This window comes from Schistocerca serialis, chromosome 1 (genome assembly GCF_023864345.2).
Source record: "Schistocerca serialis cubense isolate TAMUIC-IGC-003099 chromosome 1, iqSchSeri2.2, whole genome shotgun sequence".
Classification (NCBI taxonomy): domain Eukaryota; kingdom Metazoa; phylum Arthropoda; class Insecta; order Orthoptera; family Acrididae; genus Schistocerca; species Schistocerca serialis.
The window spans coordinates 769151621-769174777 of record NC_064638.1 but is presented as its reverse complement, the minus strand read 5'-3'; the positions used below and the strand labels follow the sequence as shown (position 1 = coordinate 769174777).

General features: G+C 40.4%; 1 protein-coding gene across 2 annotated transcripts in view; it reads right to left on the bottom strand.

Annotated features, from left to right (window-relative positions):
• The window catches only part of LOC126482826 (protein SDA1 homolog), a 184417-nt gene that overhangs the window by 133726 nt on the left and 27534 nt on the right, over nt 1–23157 (bottom strand). For both annotated transcript variants that reach the window (XM_050106567.1, XM_050106566.1), the window contains exon 3: nt 20136–20240. In XM_050106567.1, the coding sequence (XP_049962524.1) occupies nt 20136–20240 (105 nt within the window). The remainder of the gene's footprint in view (nt 1–20135; nt 20241–23157) is intronic.

Sequence of the window (23157 nt, the reverse complement as noted above, 5' to 3'; positions counted from 1 at the left end):
ATACCCCCACTGACAACAGCCAACAAAAACCCCACAGGAGACTTTGTTTAAAAGAGTTCTAACCTCCATCCAACTGTTATCCTCCACCAAGTCATTTCCTTGTAACCTTTAAGGAATTCCTCACTTCTAACCGCGCTACACCTTCCTTTCCTCAATTCCTCCCCAGTGAATTCAACAATACTCCTATGGAACACAGCGGTCCATAATCTGAAAACAAATCAAGACCTTATCATCCTTCCCGCAGACAAAGATCCAATCACAGTGGTCATGAATCATAGTGACTATGTGGCTGAGGATCCCCACCAATTACCAGCAGACTCTTTGTTGGTCACTGTGGAAGTGATGTCACAATGTCCCCCACATCCACAGCCTTGCGGCAGTAGAACACTACCCTTCCCAACACCCTCCTCATACCAAACCTACCAACTCTTTCCTAATCTTCCTAGTCGACCACATCCTGACCCACAATTATTTCACTTTTGAACATCATATCGAGGCATCACACACTAGTCTGCTGTGAGTGAGTGGTTGCCTTTATTTCATTTTATGTATTATCCACCTAGGAATTTCCTTTGTTGTTAAAACAATCTTTGAAATGATTACTGAAGCAAAAATCTGAGGATATGAGGAAAGTTCTCTGCTTGGCACTGAACAACTTACTGAATACTAGCAATCTGCCTGGGTTTCACACAGGTAGCTGCGATCTACAGAGCCACCTGGTGCTCAAATGTAGCTCCAATATCGCACAAGCTACGTTCTCCGTGTGACCTTTTCCTGAATTTCCCTTCACAAAATTTAATCATTAACTCTATACCAAAAAATATGTTCTTATCAGCTCAACATCTCATACACCCTGCATCACAATTCATTTAGGAAGTAAGAAGTACTCACACTGGCCTCCTGGTAGCAGTAGCTTGCACCAGTCCAGCACTGCACTCGGAGGACCTTATACTATAATATGTGTGGATGATTCCAAGAAGTACTGCAATCTCTCTCAGACAGCAATGGGATAATTTCCACTGTGATGGGGAACTTTAATTCATTGTAATTTAGCCAACTTGCACGAAGTATTAATACTTCGTGACAGCACAAAACTTCTCATGAATCAGCAGTATAGCTATTATGAAAATCATATAAAAGAACACACTAATTCCTAGACGCTGCCAGATTTTTTTTTATTTGGTTGACTTCAACCTGGAGTGTAAACAATAATTCTTGTTCCAGCTTGCTCTAGCTAGATAATTACTTGAATCAAGATCTACAAGATGATGAACCATGAGTTGCATTATGACTTGAAATATACAGCAATAAGTTGAATCCAATCATGCATTAGAAGAACAAACATAAACCACTAGGACATGACTTGGTAGTTTAATCTTAAAACCATCATGAAGATATTCTACTAAATTAATCCTCAAGTGAGCATGCTGTTTTTTATAACACTAGCAGTCGTGCATTGTATTTTGTACACATGTGAAGAATGTTACCAATGTAAAAATGTATGAGCAAAATCACAGTTTAATCTTAGTTTAACTAAACAACGATAAAATAAACTTACATTAGACATGCTAAATCACTGTTTAATCAAACAATAATAAAATGAACTTTCATTATATCTTCTGTTGCTCCATACAAGTGTTACCCCACACTAATGAATGCAGTAGAAGTATTAAACAGCGCAGTTGCATCAGGTTCCAGTCAACTGCTTATTTGATTGTTATTTCATCTCATGGACAAATGTCTCATTGTAAAATTGTGCCACTAACTCAGAATCTGTGTCACCGTCTTGCATAGATCATAATTATTTTTTCTCACCTAGCTTGTTTATTATATGTTACTGCTGCTCACTTGGATGTATGACATCACAACTTAGCACTGTGTTAGCTGAATCAATAATGAAGGAATAGGTACAGGCCCACAATTGTAAAACAAAAATGAAATGGTGCATGACAATGTTATTTGTGGATGGCACACTTCATACATAGACACACCCGCTCAAGGGTTAACGAAACCATCAACTTCCAGTTCTCGCTAAAGCTTAACTTCATCAAAAATCAGCAAATCTAGATGTCTGTTTTCACCTTGTTATTCACAAAATAGTTTCCAATTGTTTCAACAGCTTGGATATTAATATTGTATCAGTACTTGATACCTTTTCCAAATTACTGATAGAAGTGTAACGATTCAGGCATCAGACAATGTCTGACCCTTTGAATGACCTAATTTTTAAGAATACACTACACAGAATACAGTATACTTATTGTTATACAACAATCCCTTATCGTATTTCAATTGGCATTTCTTTAACATCATCCCAAATACAATTTTCTATTTGTTACTGAATTTAGAATGATCTAGGAGATATGGATCAATCATCTAAAACTTAGCATCTGGGAACTGCTTCTGCAGTAAATTGATTTTGGTAATCTCTGTTCTCAGTTCATTATGTAGTACAGACTCTGAATGTTTTCTTCAGCAGAAGACACAGAGGCAAAAACTGCAGTTTCTTCTGGTTTACCATCTTCTCTAGAATCAATTTTCTTTTCCAAGAGGACTATGCAATATTTTAGATAGAGATTTCAGCAAAATGGGAAATAAATAAGAAAAAGCTCTAATTTTAAGGACATCTTTGTCTTGAAATTTCAACTTGTTTACTGCTGACAATGAACAAGTCTGCTTCTATAAAAAGTTCCTCTGTGAAACAAGTGGGAGTCATATTTCTGTCTTTTTATGGAGATGCACTCACCCATTTTAAAAATTCTGATTAGTTTCTTTGAGATCTAATTTTTTTAAACTTTACTTTGCATTTTTCCTTTTATCTTTTAAATATGAATAACTACAAATCCTAACACTACTTTATCACCACAGCTTTCAAATCTTCATCATTCACATAGAGCACTGTAAGCAGTTTCACAAAATAAGCTGATACAAAAGTAAAATACACTATCTGACAAAGTGGAATAACACCAGCTTGAGTCTCAAACAACAGTAGACCTTGTAGTTCATGGGCATGCCACATATCCTAAGTGGCCTGTGTTAACTCACAGGAAGACAGCACACTTCATTCGCTCTGTTCCCTATGACCCAACTAACAGTGCCAGTAAAACAAATCACCTAAGACAAAACCAACCAGTATTTAAGTACTACAGAATATTCCTTATAACACAAATGTCTTCTTGCCTGAAATATAAGTTTGTTTTTTAATGTAGTTTATTATGTATATATCAAAATATAGTAAGTATTTGTATATTTCCATTTCACAGTAAGTGCACGAGTTCATGGCAATACAGCCTGTTTCTTTTCTGAGGACACAGTCACACAGGTTGTTATGCCATCTTAGGCAATGGCCAGTGCCAGAACAAGATATTGATTGGGTTGTCAAAAACTGCACCGCACGTTATTATGTCATGAACATGTAGAAAGCTTGTAATGAAACATTATTATGAGTTTGAATTCTGAAGTCGTACATTCTTGCTGACTTTATCAATAATGAGTGTCCTCTCTTGTTGTGCATTGCTAATATGTAATAGAATGCAATAAAATCTGTCTCAATGATAAAGTATAGCTGGAATTTAAATTGAGAGAAATATATATTTTATCCAAAAACCTTCAAAAAATAGTCCAACATTACTTGCACGATAATTCCCAATATGGTCACTCGTACGAATGACAGTTGACATAAACGAAATAAGTGGCCTACTTGGATACTTTGAATGGTGTACATAAATGGTTTTAGGATTTTTTTATTAAATCTATAATAAATTTAACACAAGTTTACAGTATAATATATTTTAACATTTGAAACCATTTGTGCAAGAATTTAATAACCTTAAATTTCAGTATAACAAATTCACATTCGTTTCCCATGTTCACATTGAGGTATGTGTAACAATGCAAATACTTATCAAAAGAACATGAAAATGTTTATTTCAAAGCAAGGGCGTAACGAATAAGCACATACAAACAGTAATTCATGCAATAAAGTGCAAACAAAATTGAAATGAGGAACATATTACCTGAAAACAGATTACACATATTTCAGACGATCCACACATGTCCACTTGTTGCATACAGTACAACATCTATGGGTTGCTCTATTTCAAGCTCTTCCACATACAACACCCTCCACATGATCCACTTAATCTTTCTGGCTGTTTCACAATTTTGTGAGCTCCTAACAGTAACTTGACCCGTCTTCAAATTTCACATGGAAGTCTTTCAATGAAGGAACATAGATCTATTTGAGGCTTTATAGTTCTCAGTTGATTTTTTTCTATAAGATCAATCCTCTTTACAGCGAGTTTTGAAGACATGTAGTGATATTTACAGATGCATAAAGTACTTAAAGCTGAAATGTTCAAAATATTGTTAAACAGTAACATGGGCCAACTTCTTGTATTACATGACACATTTTTTTTCTGATGTTGCTGATTTGAAAGATTGTCTCCTACTTCTGACATGTTACAGAAGGTAATCTTTTCATGTTTCTTTCGTTCTTGTGTTGAATGGTCTACAGCATCATCAAGATGCATGCTTGACAGCACCAACACTGTCCTATTTTTCTTTGGACAGTATGACAGCAATGTACAATCTTCTTGAAACCCAAAGACAGATGATTTTGGGTATCTATCTTTTTTATTTAGTGCAAATTCTTTTGAAATTTCTCTTTTGTTTTTTCATACTGTTCTGACATATGTCAGTTTCTTGGACTGGAGTCTCTTGACTAAAGACAAACTGGTAAACTAGCTGTCACCAGTAATATTTCTGACGAAATAAATCTCGGGTAAACAGCCTGGTACGAGTGTGCATAGGACACAATATTTCAGTAATTGACAATGTTGCCATCATCAGGTGCGCTGATTTACTGACCGGCGGTGGGCCAGCGCCATGTATATATATAGGACAATCCCCCTCCCACTCCTGCCTCAGGCACTTCCTATGAGTCAGTGCGGTCCGTGGCCCGCGCGCGGTCCAGGTGCAGCGTCCGTTCTCCCGCCATCTGGGCACTGTGTCCTAGGTCTTCTCGTTCAGGAGGGTCTGCCGGCACCGCTCTCGTTATTCTTCCCTCCTCCCCCGAAGTCGGTACACTCTAGAAAATATCCTTCTTCTCCTTAATCCGGGTGATCGCGGGTTCCCACGCCTTGCTAAGGATGTAACCGCTGTCACGATTTAGTTGTGACTCCCTTACTCTGATCTCTATGGCTGCTTTGATGACACAGTCCCAGTATTTGGAAGTCTGTGTCAGGACTGTGGTTTGGTCATAATCCGTGCTGTGGAGTTCCGACAAGCAATGCTCAGTGATTGCCGACTTACTGGGCTGTTGCAGTCTAGTGTGCCATTGATGTTCTCGGCATCGGTCCTCAATGGTACGAATGGTCTGCCCTATGTATACACTACCGCATTGGCAAGGTATCTAATAAACCCCTGAATTACGTAGACTAAGGTTGTCCTTGACACTACCAAGAAGGCACTTGGTTTTGCTTGGAGGACGGAAGATGGTTTTCACTTGATCTTTACGTAAAATGCGTCCAATTTTTCCGGATAAGGCACCACAAAACGGAATAATAGCCAAGGCTGCCTCCTCCTGAGGTTCATCCTCAGTTTCCACCAGTGCTGCAGGTATGGAATGTAGAACCTTCCGAATTTGCCCTTCCTTGTAACCGTTCCTTCGAAACACGGTCTTCAGATGGTCCAATTCTTGTTGGATACTTTTCCTGTCGGAGATGGTGTGAGCTCTGTATACAATAGTTATGAGCACACCATTCTTTTGTGCCGGGTGGTGGCAGCTATCCGCATGTAGGTACAAATCGGTGTGCGTCTTCTTCCTATACACACTGTAGCCCAAAGTGCTGTCAACTCGTCTTCTAATCAAAACATCTAGGAAAGGGAGCATCCCATCTGTTTCAATCTGCATGATGAACTTAATATTCTCGTGTCTGGAGTTGAGATGCGTGAGGAAGTCTGCCAGTTTCTCTCTTCCATGTGGCCAGATAACGAAGGTACCACCCACAGATCTAAAGAAACAGGTGGGTTTTAGATGTGCTGATTCAAGAGCTTCTTCCTCGAAATGTTCCATGTACATATTTGCGACAACGGGCGAGAGTGGACTCCCCATGGCTACTCCTTCTGTCTGTTCGTAGTATTCACTGTCAAATAAGAAGTAAGTTGATGTCAGAATATCTCTGAAAAGGTTGGTGGTCTCTTCGTCAAATTTCTGGCTGATGAGTTCCAAGGATTCTTGTAACGGAACTTTAGTAAATAGATATACCACGTCAAAGCTCACCAGTATGTCAGATTCCTTAAGCGCAAGCTTGTTGATGCGTCCCATAAAATCCACGGAGTTGCGGATATGATGTGTACATCTCCCAACGTAAGGGCTAAGCAGTTGTTTGAGGTGCTTGGCAAGAAGGTATGTTGGGGCACCAATATTGCAGACAATGGGACGTAACATAATCGATTCTTTGTGCACCTTCTGCAGTCCGTAAAGTCTAGGAGGAACAGCAGCCCTTGGGCATAGCTTCTTGGTAATCTCGTCAGGGACGCCGGAATTCTTGAAAAACGTCAGAGTCTTCCTCTCGACCCTCTTGGTAGGATCGGTGTTAATCTTGCGGTATGTGCTGTCACCAAGTAGGCCCCGCATCTTCTCAGAATAATCCTGTTGGGATAGGATCACTGTTGCTTTTCCCTTGTGAGGTGTGGACAAGGAAGCTAAGAACACTGAGTTTACAAAAATAGTCAACCTTCAGTTGATGGATGTGGGGCAACCAAGTAAGCTTGTTGTCAAAAAGAAGACCAAAGAAACAGAAGTGGGAGGCTATGGTCAGATGTGGGGCATCAGGGTAGAGCTCTGGTTAAGAGAGACTGTAGTAAGGTGACAGAAAAGCACCGTCCTCAACTTAAGGGAAGAGAATTGAAAACCGTGTAGAAGCAGGCCAGATGGCACCCTGGAGCCCTCATTCAGCAGAAGCCACCGAGTGGCCGCTAGCCCAAAACAGAAATCATCCACATACAGGGCATAGGTGATCAATGGTTCAGAACAGGAATCAGCCACATATAGAGGAGGAGTGACCAACGGTTCAGCAGAGGTCACAAGTCCATTAATAGCAATTAGGAAAAGGTGGACACTCAACATGAAGCCCTGTCGAATGCCATTCTCCTGGGTCCAGCGAGAGCTGAGAACAGTGCCGACCCGGACCCTGAATGACCGGTGGGACAGGAACTGATGAATAAAATTTGGAAGAGGATGTCAATAACTCCACTCATGGAGTGCAAGGAGGATGTGATGGCACCAGACTGTGTTGCAGGCCTTATGAAGATTGAAGAAAATTGCAACAACATGGTGGTGCTGAGAAGAGGCCTGCCGAACTGCAGTTTCCAACTGAAGCAGATGATCAATGGAGACCGCCTCTCCCGAAAGCCACACTGGCAAGGAGATAAAAGGTCCCAAGATTCAAGAAGCCATTTGGGCATGAGGCACCATTCATTCTAGTAACTTACAAGGGACATTTGTCAGGCTGATGGGCCGGTAATTGTCACGGGATGACAGATCCTTGCCAGCTTAACGACAGGAACCACAATACTGCTCTCCATTGAGAGGGGATGCTTTGGAGCCAAATACAGTTAAACCCCTGGAGGAGATACTGTCGTTGTCGAAGATTAAGATGCTGAAGCAACTGGTTATGGATGGAGTCCAGACCAGAAGTGAATCATCAGAAGAAGTGAGGGCCAGAAGGATTCCTACTGACATGGGGTAAAACAGAAGTGAGAAGCTTCAGCCTGCTGTTTCTAGAAGAAGAAGGCAGCTGGATAAGAGGCTGATGCCGATGTCATCGTAAAATGGATCATGACGTGTTCCACAAGAACTGATGGATCTGCACGAAGGCTACTTGGAAGGGCAGGGCTCAGAATGGAAGACTGCTGCTGACTGCCTTGGAAGGTGCGGAGTGTAGCCCACACCTGTGATGAAGGAACAGAAGAACCTAGAGAAGAGACTGAGTTCCCAACACACACATTTCCTCTGTTTGATTAAGTAACAGGCTTTGGTGCGAAGACATTTAAAGATAATATGACTGGCAGAGGAGGGGTGCCACTTAAGATGTTGCAAGGTGCAACAATGATCATGGATAGTGGTGGATACTGCTGCGCTCTGCCACAGAACTGGCCAACAGTGAACAGGGGCTGTGAAGTGGGGAAACAGAAATGCCAGCAGTGCAGATTGTCATATCAGGCAGATCACAGATAACTTCATCAATACAACTTGACAAAGATGGTGGAAACACAACCTAGAGGTATACAGAGGCCAGTCAGCATGATGGAAAGCCCAGCAGGGTACCTGGTAATCGGAAGACAAGAAGGGAACTAGAGAATTAACTAAAAGTGGTCACCATCACATTGGTCATCAAGTGGTGACCAGTGTAAGGAACAAGGAAGGGAATGGGAAGAGAGCAAAATATCAATGGCAGAGAAAGTGCCATATGAAGCACTAAAATGAGTAAGGAAATCATCATTACGAAGGCACAGGTCATGGTCGGCAAGAAATTGGTCAATGAGGAACCCCCGATTACATTAAGAAGCACTATCCACAAAGGGTGATGGGCATTAAAATCTCCAAGTAGGAGGAAGGGAGGCGTGAGATGCTGAAGGATGACAGTTAGGGCAGCAGATGTAGGTGGCCCTTTAGGAGGAAGATAAGAGATTGCAAACCAAGATGGCAGAGTCCAAGTGGACCCAAACGGTAACTGCCCAATATGGTACGAAGTCTAACCCATGTAAGAATAATACCCGTAAGGACCAATGTGCAGACCCCACCAGAAGCCCTCAAAGGGCCAACCTGGCTTCCAATTTGGTATGAAGTGGGACCCATGTAATAACAATACCACATAAGGACCACTGTGCGGACCCCACCAGAAGACATCAAAGGGCTGACCCGGTTCCGATAGAAAGCTCAGAAACCATGAAGAATCGACAACTAAGCATCAGCAAAATGACATTCCTGAAGGACGACATAAGCTAACAAGTAAAAGGCGATAAGAGATTGCAACTCTGGGAGGTGACAGTAGTATCCATTACAGTTCCACTGAATAATCACTGAGCGGGTATCCAAATGGGAGGTGAATGGGCTGAAGCTAATCAAGCCTTTGGTCACCATCCGTCACCAATGACAACAGGATAACATCCATAAATAAGACGTCAGACTCAGGTTGTGAGGGGGGAAATTGCACCTCCGAGGGCATGGGGGGGGGGGGGGGGCAGCGGCAGTGGTAGGGAGGGGGGGGGGGGGTTTCTTGTCATGGGAGTTATGTTTCTTCTTCTTCTGTTCCATAGGTTGAGGAGGGCTGGGCATCTACATCTACATCTACATCCATACTCTGCAAGCCACCTGACAGTGTGTGGCTGAGGGTACTTTGAGTACCTCTATCAGTTCTCCCTTCTATTCCAGTCTCGTATTGTTCTTGGAAAGAAGGATTATCGGTATGCCTCTGGGTGGGCTCTGATCTCTCTGATTTTATCCTCATGGTCTCTTCACGAGATATACGTAGGAGGGAGGAATATACTGCTTGACTCCTCAGTGAAGGTATGTTCTCGGAAACTTCAACAAAAGCCCGTACCGAGCTACTGAGTGTCTCTCCTGCAGAGTCTTCCACTGGAGTTTATCTATCATCTCCGTAACACTTTCGCAATTACTAAATGATCCTGTAACGAAGCACGCTGCTCTCTGGTGGAGCTTCTCTTTCTCTTCTATCAACCCTATCTGGTACGGATCCCACACTGCTGAGCAGTATTCAAGCAGTGGGCGAACAAGCGTACTGTATCCTACTTCCTTTGTTTTTGGATTGCATTTCCTTAGGATTCTTCCAATGAATCTCAGTCTGGCATCTGCTTTACCAACGATCAACTTTATATGATAATTCCATTTTAAATCACTCCTAATGCCTATTCCCAGATAATTTATGGAATTAACTGCTTCCAGTTGCTGAGCTGCTATATTGTAGCTAAATGATAAGGGATCTTTCTTTCTATGTATTCACAGTACATTACACTTGTCTACATTGAGATTCAATTGCCACTCCCTGCACCATGCGTCAATTCGCTGCAGATCCTCCTGCATTTCAGTACAATTTTTCATTGTTACAACCTCTCGATATACCACAGCATCATCCGCAAAAAGCCTCAGTGAACTTCCGATGTCATACACAAGGTCATTTATGTATCATGTGAATAGCAATGGTCCTACGACACTCCCCTGTGGCACACCTGAAATCACTCTTACTTCGGAAGACTTCTCTCCATTGAGAATGACATGCTGCGTTCTGTTCTCTAGGAACTCTTCAATCCAATCACACAATTGGTCTGATAGTCCATATGCTCTTACTTTGTTCATTAAACGACTGTGGGGAACTGTATCAAACGCCTTGTGGAAGTCAAGAAACATGACATCTACCTGGGAACCCGTGTCTATGGCCCTCTGAGTCTCATGGACGAATAGCGCGAGCTTGGTTTCACACGACCGTCTTTTTCGAAACCCATGCCAATTCCTACAGAGTAGATTTCTAGTCTCCAGAAAAATCATTATACTCAAACGTAATACGTGTTCCAAAATTCTACAACTGATCGACGTTAGAGATATAGGTCTATAGTTCTGCACATCTTTTCGACGTCCCTTCTTGAAAACGGGGATGACCTGTGCTCTTTTCCAATCCTTTGGAATGCTAAGCTCTTCTAGAGACCTACGGTACACTGCTGCAAGAAGGGGGGCAAGTTCCTTCGCGTACTCTATGTAAAATCGAACTGGTATCCCATCAGGTCCAGCGGCCTTTACTCTTTTGAGCGATTTTAATTGTTTCTCTAGCCCTCTGTCATCTATTTCAATATCTACCATTTTGTCAACTGTACGACAATCTAGAGAAGGAACTACAGTGCAGTCTTCCTCTGTGAAACAGCTTTGGAAAAAGACATTTAGTATTTCGGCCTTTAGTCTGTCATCTTCTGTTTCAGTACCATTTTGGTCACAGAGTGTCTGGACATTTTGTTTTGATCCACCTACTGCTTTGGCATACGACCAAAATTTCTTAGGATTTTCTGCCAAGTCAGTAAATAGAACTTTACTCTCGAATTCATTGAACGCCTCTCGCATAGCCCTCCTCACACTACATTTAGCTTTGCGAAAATTTTGTTTGTCTGCAAGGCTTTGGCTATGTTTATGTTTGCTGTGAAGTTCCCTTTACTTCCGCAGCAGTTTTCTAACTCGGTTGTTGTACCATGGTGGCTCTTTTCCATCTCTTACGATCTTGCTTGGCACATACTCATCTAACGCATATTGTACAAACTTTGTCCACTGATTCTCAACACTACCTGTACTTGAGACAAAACTTTTGTGTTGATCCATCAGGTACTCTGAAATCTGCTTTTTGTCACTTTTGCTAAACAGAAAAATCTTCCTACCTTTTTTAATATTTCTATTTACAGCTGAAATCATCAATGCGGTAACCGCTTTATGATCGCTGATTCCCTGTTCTGTGTTAACTGTTTCAAATAGTTCAGGTCTGTTTGTCACCAGAAGGTCTAGTATGTTATTGCCACGAGTCGGTTCTCTGCCTAACTGCCCAAGGTAGTTTTCAGATGAAGCACTCAAAAAAATTTCACTGGATTCTTTGTCCCTGCCACCCGTTATGAACGTTTGAGTCTCCCAGTCTATATCCGGCAAATTAAAATCTCCACCCAGAACTATAACATAGTGGGGAAATCTACTCAAAATATTTTCCAAATTATCCTTCAGGTGCTCAGCCACAACAGCTGCTGAGCCAGGGGGCCTATAGAGACATCCAATTACCATGTCTGAGCCTGCTTTAACAGTGACATTCACCCAAATTATTTCATATTTTGGATCTCCGTCAATTTCCTTCGATACTATTGCACTTCTTATCGCTATAAACACACCTCCCCCTTCACTGTCCAGCCTGTCTCTGCAGTATACATTTCAATCTGAGTTTAGAATTTCATTACTGTTTACATCTGGTTTCAGTCAACTTTCTGTCCCTAGTACTATGTGGGCATTGTGACCGTTTATTAATGAGAGCAGTTCTGGGACCTTTCTATAGATGCTCCTGCAGTTTACTATTAGCACATTAATATTGTTATTCCCTGTTGCATTTTGCCTACTCCTACCTTGCCGCGTCTCAGGAGGCGTCTTGTTGGGCCTAGGGAGGGAATTCTCTAACCTAAAAGGTTAGAACAGGCTGAGGGAGAGTAGGCTTCTATAAGATTTGGAACCAAAAGAGAGCGGGCAACCTTGGGGTATACACACTGTGTGTCCCGCAGCCGAGTCATGGTAGCAGGCCTACAACCTGAGAGATGCCTGAGTGAGGGTTGAGTGGGCACTTCTCCAGCCGGGGAGGGGGTGCGGCACCTGGAGGGGAGGATGTGTGAACTGCAGGGAAGGGGGAGAGGAGACAGGGATGGGACTGGGGTAAGGAAGAGGGAGGAGGGGAAAGGACGTAACAGAGGCAAAAGTAGAAGTTATTGACAAAAGGTGGAGCTGGGCATAGTTTTGACGAGCTTCAGTGTTTAATATAAGACAATCTAAGAACTTATACTATTGTATCTTCTTTCCTTTCTTGTAAGCCAGCAATCTGGTGAGTGTGGCAAGTGACAGTCATGACCATTTAAACCACGGGTGGCAGAACACAGGGACTCCCCTCACTAAGTGGGCGTGTCCACAGTCACCACATAGAGGGTCCACCATACATCAGGAAGACATGTGCTCAAATCACAAGCACCGAAAGCACATCATGGGTGGTGTGTCACACAGTTTCATGTCATGCTGACAACACGTAACTTGAGCTTCTCTGTGAGGGTATCTTCCTCGGAATCCAGAATAAAAGCACCAGTATGACTGTGATTGTCCTAACAACCTTTCTTCACATGTCAGACAAAATCTATGTCCCTTCACTCCAGATTAGTCCAGAGTTATGCATCAGTTTGAAGGATGAGGTCCCAATGAAAAATGACTCGCTGGACCACATTCAGAGACTGATGACATGTGAGTGACACCGGGACATCGTGAAGACAATCGCAGGCATGGAGAGCAGCAGACTGGACGGCAGAAGCAGTTTTGATCAACATGGAACCCAACCACATTTTACTGAAACTCCACTTTGTCAAACTTGTCTTCAATATTTTCCACAAAAAACACCAGCTTTGTAGTGATGAGATGTGCCTTTGTCTGTCCTACTATACATCAGGTAATGGGGTCACAACCCATACCAAGTGGTCCAGCACTGGTTGCTTGGCCATCTCAGAAATCTTTGAAGTGGTGGCCATATTTGTTCCAGGCCACTTGCGTTTTTTCGTATTTGCAAGCATCTATATCTTTTACAATTACTCAGTAGTGGATTGTCCTAAGCCTTACAGATAAAATGCATTTAGTTCGACAGACTCTGGGCTACAAATTAACATCATTATCACTTACCTGAATGGATTCTTTAATATTTTTTAATAGTTCAAAGTTATCAGCCACAAATAAAAAAAACTCAAATTTTGAACAGTAGTTTTCCAAAGAAAGATTAATTTCTCAGTTTTAATATTTTTTTCTGCTATTACACTGTATAGCATAGTTACTTTTTATAGAGTATCAATGGTGAGCAGCTTACACTTAAAAAATACACTATTTTAAAAAATGAACTTTTTAAAAAAAAAATCCATTTTGTGGCCTGCTCTTGTGGCAGCGTTCTCACTTCCCTCGCACAGGGTACCGGGTTCGATTCCCGTCGGGGTCAGGGATTTTTCCTGCCTCAAGATGACTGGGTGTTGTTGTGTCGTCATCGTCATCATCATAATCATTCATCCCCATTACAGGCAGAGGAAGTCAATGGCAAACCACCTCCACCTTGCCTAGTACAGTGGTGCAGGTCTCCTGCATTGTCCCCTACACTCCTCGGAGTATGGGACATCATCATCATCATCATCATCGTGGCCTGCAATATCTTTGTTAGGAAATGAGATAAAAATCTGAAAATTTCACAGTTAATAGACCTTTATGATATCAAACTTCGGTATAAATTTCAACTTTGAGATTCAATTGGAAGTTATGGATAAAAGATTACAAATATGAGTCAAAAATACGTATTTTAACATCTGTGGTATCTGGTAGGCTAATCAAATAAAGTATACCAATTGCATAATGTAACACACCACATTACACTAACTAATGATTATTTGACAAAATAACGCTGTGGTAATTGTTTCAGCAAGCTAACAATTGCATCTGCAAGTCTATACAAGTCTGATTGTTGTCTTCCCCCCTACACCAACAATTGTCTACTCACACTTATTTAGCTAGAAGTTCTTGAAGTGTGCAGTTGAAAAATGGCATCTCAGGGTTCTGTTGGTGTTATTATTAATTAAGCATGTCATAAAAGTGTGTATGGAGTGTATCCTAAACACATTGCTTTAATCAAAGATTACAGTGAAGAAGAAAAAGAGTTGTTTTACTTACGAGTCGGTCCAGAGGTCAAATCAACATGCAAGTACCATGAAATGAAATACTTAAAAAAATTTCATCACCTTTTTGGTAAATCTTGCATGGACCATTTTGAGAAACCTATAACAAAAGGTATGCGAGAAATAACATCTGATCATTACTCTAAAAATAAAAGCCCTTTTGTCAATCTCATACCAGGAAAATCATTGTGTCCAACATGTTATTCTAAGATATTTGTAATTCAGAAGAGAAAGGATAGTGAAACCTCAGATACAGAATTTTGTGACTTATCAGCAACCATTAAAAAAGTAGATACAGCTTGTGAAATCCTGGGTATATCGCCTGGTCGTAAAATTAGAAAACTAAGTCAAGATAAAAGACCAAGTGCCTTGAATACAAAAACTGAGAAAGTGGCAGCTACAGTCAAAAAGAATTTGGAAGTTTCATTTCAAAATAAAATTTGTACTACAACAGATGGAAGTTCTAAAACTTCACCAACCGAATATGATGATTTCATAGAAAAACTAAAAACTAAATGCAGTACTTCAAGCAAAGAGGATAAAATTAAGATTATCTGTTTACTGGCGAATTCTCGGAGTCGAGCAAAAGTTAGTGATGAATTTACTGTGTCAGAACGTCTTGTTAAGTTAACAAGGTGATTAGTAAAAGAACGGGGAATTTTACCAGCAATACAAAAGAAAAGTGCATCTAATTTGGTAGATGAAAACACAATCAATAAAGTTATTAAGTATTATGATGATGACAATAACAGCTGTTTGATGTCTGACAAAAAAGACTGTGTTTCTGTGAAAGAAAATGGTTTTAAAATTCAAAGACAAAAAAGGTTAATATTGTGTAATTTAAATTAACTATTCACTGGATTTAAAGAAGAAAATCCTGACATTAAAATTGGAAGATCAAAGTTTTGCAAGTTGAGACCAAGATGGTGTATTGTTGCAGGGGCATCTGGCACCCATAATGTTTGTGTTTGTTTGTATCATCAGATGTAAAGTTGATGATAGATGAGGCCAATCTTAGAGTTGACTATAAAGACCTTTTGGAAGTTATGGTATGCAATATTGACATTTACAATTGTATGACCAAGGGAAAAACAAGCCTTACTTGACATGTTTGAAGAATCTGAAGAAGACAACTCATGCCTGACAATATAAAATACAAACAATGGGTGAGACAAGACAGAACTGAAAAGGTGACACTGATAAAATCACGAGAAGAGTTTTCTGAAGTGTTGGTGGCTAACCATGAAAATCTGAAAATGCATCATTTTATTCCAAAAGCTAAAAGTAAATTTTTGAAAGGCAAAAAGCAGACCTTGGCAGCCGATGAATGCTTAATTCTTGCTGACTTTTCGGAAAATTATTCCTTTGTTGTTCAAGATGAAGTACAAGGGCACCACTGGGTAAACAAAAAGTCTAAGTTCATCCATTTGTATTATATTATAAAGATGAAGATAAACTAATGAGCCACATCTTTTGTGTCATAAGAGACTACCTTGAACACAACACTACAGCAGTGCACATTTTTCAACTAAAATTGGCAAACTACATTAAACAGCACCACCCTTCCATAAAAAAAAACTGATTTACTTTTCAGATGGGGCAGCAAGTCAATATAAAAACAAAAAAATTATAAACATCTCCTTTCATAAAGAAGATTTTGGGTTTGATGTAGAATTGCACTTTTTCGCTTCATGCCATGGGAAGAATGCTTGTGACGGTGTTGGGGATACAACAAAGCGAGCTGTCACAAAAGCAAGTCTGCTGCAGACCAATGACAATCATATCATGACACCTCAAGAAGTGTTTGACTTCTGTTAAAAACATATCAAAGGAATTACCTATGTTTTTGTACAATGTGATGAAATACAAGAAGTCTATGTCAGTGTCTTGAAGGAAAGGTACAACACTTGTCAGATGATTAAAGGCACTCGATCTTTTCATTGTTTTGTACCCCATTCACACAACTTACTGAATTGTAAGATCACATCAACTTCGCCTGATAGTGAACTTTATCAGTGTGGAAAACTTGTGTAACTGGTTCTTCAAATTACAGACATAGTGGCTTGTGTTTACGATGAACAGTGGTGGATTGGCGAAGTTGATAATATTGACTATCAAAACCAAGATGTACATGTTGTATTTTATCACCTTCCAGGACCAAGGACATCTTTTAAAAAATTGAGAAGAATTGAGTTTGGAGGCCACTTAAAAATGTACTAAGGAAACTGTCTGCCATGGAATTTACAACTGTGACTGGGAGAACTTACTAACACCCAAAGTGAGTGAACAAATTTCTCAAATGTTCAATGAGCGATGTACTAAAAACAAATAACAAGCGAATAATATAGTGTACTTAGTAGGCTTATTTTCAATAAAAAAGTAAGTAATCATAGATATGATTAAATTATATACTGTAACTGATATATTTTATTCCATTAGCCTAGACATCATAGATGTTAAAAAATTTATTTTTTACTCGTGTTTGTAATTTTTTTTCCATAACTTCCAATTGAATCTCAAAGCTGAAATTTATACTGAAGTTTGATATCATAAAGGTCTATTAACAGTGAAATTTTCAGATTTTTATCTGGTCCGCCAACAAAGAATTGCAGGCCACAAAATGGAAAAATTTAAAAAAAAATCAATTTTTTAAAAATATAGTGTATTTTTTTAAGTGTAAGCTGCTCACTATTGATACTCTATAAACAGTAACTACACTATACAGTGTAATAGCAGAAAAATATTAAAGCTGAGAAATTAATCTTTCTTTGGAAAACTACTGTTCAAAATTTGAGTTTTTTTAATTTGTGGCTGATAACTTTGAACTATTAAAAATATATTAAAGAATGCATTTAGCTAAGTGATGATGATGTTAATTTATAGCCCAGAGTGTGTTGAACTAAATGCATTTTATCTGAAAGGCTTAGGACAATCCCCTACTGAATAATTGTAAAAAATGGAGATGCTTGCAAATATGAAAAAATGCATGCGGCCTGGAACAAATATGGCCACCATTTCAAATTAATAAACAATAATTTAAAAAAATATATATTTTTGTGACTACTAAACATTGGGGAATTCACCCAGCAAATATAAATTTTTTCTGAGATGATCAAGCAACCAGTGCTGGACCACTTGGTATGGATTGACCCAATAGGGAAAGTGTTTCATACCATGCCGGCGACTCTGACCCTCTTCTCAGTGTGTGGCCGGGAAAGTAAGGCCACAGATTCATAGGAAGCAGCATTCAACAATCCATTGCCACTCTAAGAAATGGCCATAGAAGAGTGGCCAGATTTTTGGAGCTTGATATGCTTCTGTGCAAAGCATCTGCCCTAATACCACCCACTCTGATCAGGGGCTGTTCCCATGGGTACGATCCAGCCACAGCTAGGGCCATTGAGCAAGGCTGCTGTTATTGTGTGTCGAGAAGTTTTGCAATGGAAAATGAGCTGCTACGTTTAGCAGCAGTTGCAACTGACATTTGTATCCCAAGGAATATTCGCAACACATAAACGTAAGATAAATGAGAACTATAATTTATTAAACATGTTTTGAAAAGCTTTTCTTGGGAACTGTAGGTTACTTCACAGAATATAGGTATTATGTTTTTCACTGTCGCCAAATGAGTTGTGTATATTTTCTCAGTGTGCCAATATAATTCTTATTATGTTTATTAGTCCTCAATTTCTTTTTCATTCATTGGTCTTACAATTTAGCCAATGACCTTTCTGCAGAGGTAACATTGTTTCTCACTGTCTGGGTCTGCCATGGGATGTTGGCAAGCAAGATGCACTCAGCCCTTGTGAGGCCAAATGAGGAGCTATCTGATTGAGTAGTAGCAGCTCCGGTCACGAAAGCTAGTAACAACCGAGATAGCAATGTGTTGAGCACATGACAGTCCAGATCCACACTGTTTGGATGGAGTTAAGTGTTTGCTCGGTGTGTCTATACAGATGTCGTCAATAGCAGCACTACTGATTACCATAACTCTTGAAATAAATTGTATGAAGTGGAGATAGATCATATGAAATAACAAGGGATCTGGGTATAACAGTACAACAGATTAGCCCTGAACATTTAAATTAAAATGTTCCCTTAACATTACAGTAGGTATGTATGTCACGCTGTTTAGAAGTTAAACTTTAATAAAGCATTAATTATTTAACAAATAACTGAAAATCATAACAGGGAGTCCACTGGATCACAACTATGAACTTCCCGTCAATTCTACTTCCGTAGCACATGCTTCAAAATGCTAATTACTGCAAAACTGGAGAATATAGTTGGTTTTACTTCTTGATATAAATGACAACTCTGGCTTCCACTTCACTTCTAAGAGCAGTTCATTGTTCTTGCATAATTATAAATTCGTAAATTTCTTACTCAATGCAGGTAAAGCATAAAACAAAACTGCACAACCGTGCTTAATAAATAGAGAAAAGAGTTGCTGCCACATTGCCACACACTGTTCTTACCAGCCATGCAGCCATATTGTGTGTGCAAATTACATGTGATCCATCGGATTGCCTGGGATTTCCATGTGACCAGTGACCAATCACTGCAATTTGCCCAAACATGTGCGAACTATGAAGCAAATGGTCGCCCAGGTGCTGTCACTGTGACTGGTCACTCGTGAGTCGGAGGCCTTTAAAAATATAGGCAGTTGTGACGTCATGCTCATCAAAACAGTTTATTGTTACGAAGTATTGCATAGGCTTTGTCCTAAAGCCTCTGATACATTTTTCTGGTGGAGATGCTTGTGCATGCACTGGGTTTTGTTGTTGAAAAGGGCACATTTCCATTGCAACTAAAGCTTTATTTTGGTGTCCATCTCTCATTTATGTTTTACTGCTGTAGTAGTAGGTGAAAGAAAAATTATATATTAGAATATCAGTTCTTACCTGTCAAAATTAATATCAGTTCTTACCTGTCAAAATTTTAACAATTTAACTGAAAACTAAAACAATTACAAACTTCTGGAATTCTAAAAAAATCCCCGGTTTTTTCCAGATTTCCCAGGGCATATTCACACTTGGTAGCTTCTGAGCTCATACCATAAATGACAGGATGTCTGGATTACAAGAGTTGGATAATACACTGGATGGCAATCTATTCCAAGGTCTTCTCAACACACAAGATAAGATGCCACTTCAATACATAACTAGAAATGCACACTCCTTCCTGGATTGCACGAGGAGACTAGTTTCAACTGTACGTAAGGAAATTGCCCCGTCAGTCAAAGGTGGGTATGAAGATTTCTTTTTCATTTCAATAACATATTATTTACTGGAATCTGTCTTGCAAGATCATGAGTCAAGGAATATAAATATATCAAAATACAATTCCTACATGAGGAAGCAGCAGTCATTAGTACACATATCGAATCCTGGTCTGTACATACTACTCACTACCCATAACACCGTATGTAGAGCACGGTAGTTACTCTCACTGACTGAATACGCCACATGCAAAAGCTAGAGCATAATAAGAAACATCTGGTTATGCATGATAATTTCAGCATAAATTCATACAGTTCCAGTTAGTTCTACAGGAAAATTACTGTTGAAGAGTTTCTAACCTAAAGAGGTTACAGACTTTAAAGGTAGGAAAGACATGTCATACAGTGGTCTCACCTGTGCAAGAAACATTACTAATTCATCAAGACTCTTACTGTAGCGATCAGGCTGCAGGCGAAACACTTTCAACATCGAGTCAAAATGGTTATGCTGTTGCATGAACTGTGGAAAGTACAGAAAGAACATAAAAATTAAAATTCAATTAAATTAATAACCACACACAAGTTATTAAGTAATATGCAAAATATCACTGAAGCACTTTATTATCATATTCACCAAGTGCGGATTTTGAACATAATTTTTCACTTACTTTTCCCATACAATTCATTACTCATTCATTTGCAGATCATCTTATGTAAACAGAATCATGAAGATTAATCTTACAATATGTAGTCACAAATGTGGAGTAAATTAAGTTATACATTAACAAGCCGAAGCACTCTATCCTACAGGAAAATGGCTTTGAGCTGGCATTCATTTCTAACCCTTTTGCAGCTCTCAGGACAGAGTGTCCAGCCTACCCAGCTGGCTACAGGTGGCGAAGGCACTTCTCCTTTGAAGGCATTACCTACAAACAAATCCGCGGAATGTATAAGGGCACCAGCATGCTAACCTGTTCATGGGCCATCTAAAGGAATCCTTCCTAAAAACCCAGAATCCTAAACCCCTCACCTAGTTCAGATTCACTGATGACATCTTTGCTATCTGGATTAAAGGTGAGGACACCTTATTCACATTCCTCCAGAACCTCAACAACTTCTCCTCTATTTGCTTCACCTGGTCCTACTCAACCCAACAAGCCACCTTCCTAGATGTTGACCTCCGTCTCAGAGATGGCTACATCAGTACGTCCGTCCATATCAAACCCACTAACCACCAGCAACACCTCCACTTCGACAGCTGCCACCCGTTTCATACCAAGAAGTCCCTTCCGTACAGCCTAGCCACCCGTGGTCGTCGCATCTGCAGTGATGAGCAGTCCCTCTCTAAATATACCGAAGGTCTCTCTGAAGTCTTCACTGACTGTAATTATCCTCCCATCCTTGTACAAAAACAAATCTCCCGTGCCTTATCTTTCAAGTCCCCCACCAGCTCCCAAAGTCCCACAGTCCGGCCACAGAGGAGCATTCCCCTCATAACTCAGTACCATATGGGACTGGAACAACTGAATTACATTCTCTGCCACAGTTTCGATTACCTCTCGTCGTGCCCTGAAATGAAAAATGTCCTACCCACCATCCTTCCCACCCCTCCTACCGTGGTATTCTGCCGTCGTCCATCCTTACACAAACCCTACTCCCAATCCCTTACCTCATGGCTCATACCCCTGTAATAGACGTAGATGCAAGACCTGTCCCATACATACTCCTACCACCACCTACTCCAGTCTGGTCACTAACATTACCTATCACATCAAAGGCAGGGCTACCTGTGAAACCAGTCACGTGATCTACAACCTAAGCTGCAACCACTGTGCTGCATTCTATGTAGGCATGACAACTAACAAGCTGTCTGTGTGCATGAACGGCCACCGACAAACTGTGGCTAGGAAACAAGTGGGCCACCCTGTTGCTGAACATGCTGCCACATGATATCCCTCATCTTAATGATTGCTTCACAGCCTGTGCCATATGGGTCCTTCCCACCAACACCAGCTTTTCTGAATTGCGCAGGTGGGAACTTTCCCTGCAATACATCATACGTTCGCATAACCCTCCTGGCCTCAACCTTCATTAGTCACTGTCCTCACCCATCCAGCCCCCTCCCTGTTTCCATTCCAGCACTACACAGCCGTCATTTGACTGCCACACCCAGTCTTTTAATTTCTTTTATTTTTATTTCTCTCCTTTCCACTACTTACTCCCCCCCCCCCCTCCCCCCTCTGCACCTTCTCTCCTACCCTCCGTCTAAACTGCAACACTTCACTTCCGCCACTCCCACCATACTATCCCTCCCCTCCCCGCCCCACCCTCCTCCTACCACTACCCAGTCGCCACTCCCATCATGCACTGGTGCTGCTGCTCGCAGTGTAGTTTCAGCTCTCTAAGACTGCAGATGTGTGTGCAACTTGCACTTGTGTGTGTGTGTGTGTGTGTGTGTGTGTGTGTGTGTGTGTGTGTGTGCTGCTGACAAAGGCCTTAATGGCCGAAAGCTATGATTGTGTGAATCTTTTTATTGTGCCCATCGTGGCTCAGCATCTTCGCTATATGCTGAGTAGCAACTTTCCTTCTCTCGTATTGAAACCAAACTACAGTTACTTGACTGTGTGTGCCATTTTCTGTCACTTCTGGCCGCAAGGTTTGCTGACAAAATGCAAATATTTTGTTATACTGTTTGCCATTTGAAATATCTGATACGTGAATTGTGTAGAATAATTCATACCCTTTCACTTTATGTGTATTTATATCATGTATAGTTTGTGAATTGGGAAATCAAATTACAATTAATTGGCTCTGAGTGTTGTTTTCTGTTATGCGTAGCTGAGATTGTTGATGAGAAACTGCAAGTATTTTTTTTTTTTGTGCATTGTTAGCATTATATACATTTGTGTCATTTGTCTTGCATATGTGAGGAAATCAAATTGTATCGGTTCTGTCTCCTCATATGTAGAAAGGAAACAGGAGCAAGTGAAAGCTGTAGCATTTTCTTTATTACAAAGAAGAGCAGTTAACAACAATGTTGGTAGGAAAGTTGATATGCAGCCAACAGCAAGTCATCATTCTACTGTGCACATTTACCTGCTTCTGCACCCCCCTGTCAGTCTTTCCTGCCTGCAGGTATAAATGAATGTGCTTAGCCATCTGGCTGTTCTACCTGTTAGGCATACATGTACACCTGAAAAGCCATCTGGGCACTCTACCTGCCGGGCACATATTTATGCCCATAGCCGCGAAAGGGTTAACCTTCACAATGTATTATCATGTCACAACAACTTTTCAGGCAAATTAATACAAAAACTGACTAAATATAGCACCCACAGTGCTGAAATATGTATAGGTAAATTAAAAATATATAAACTGAGTCTTTCATAAAGTAGAAATTCTCTCCTATTTTCTTTGGAAGTGCAACATCTAATAAA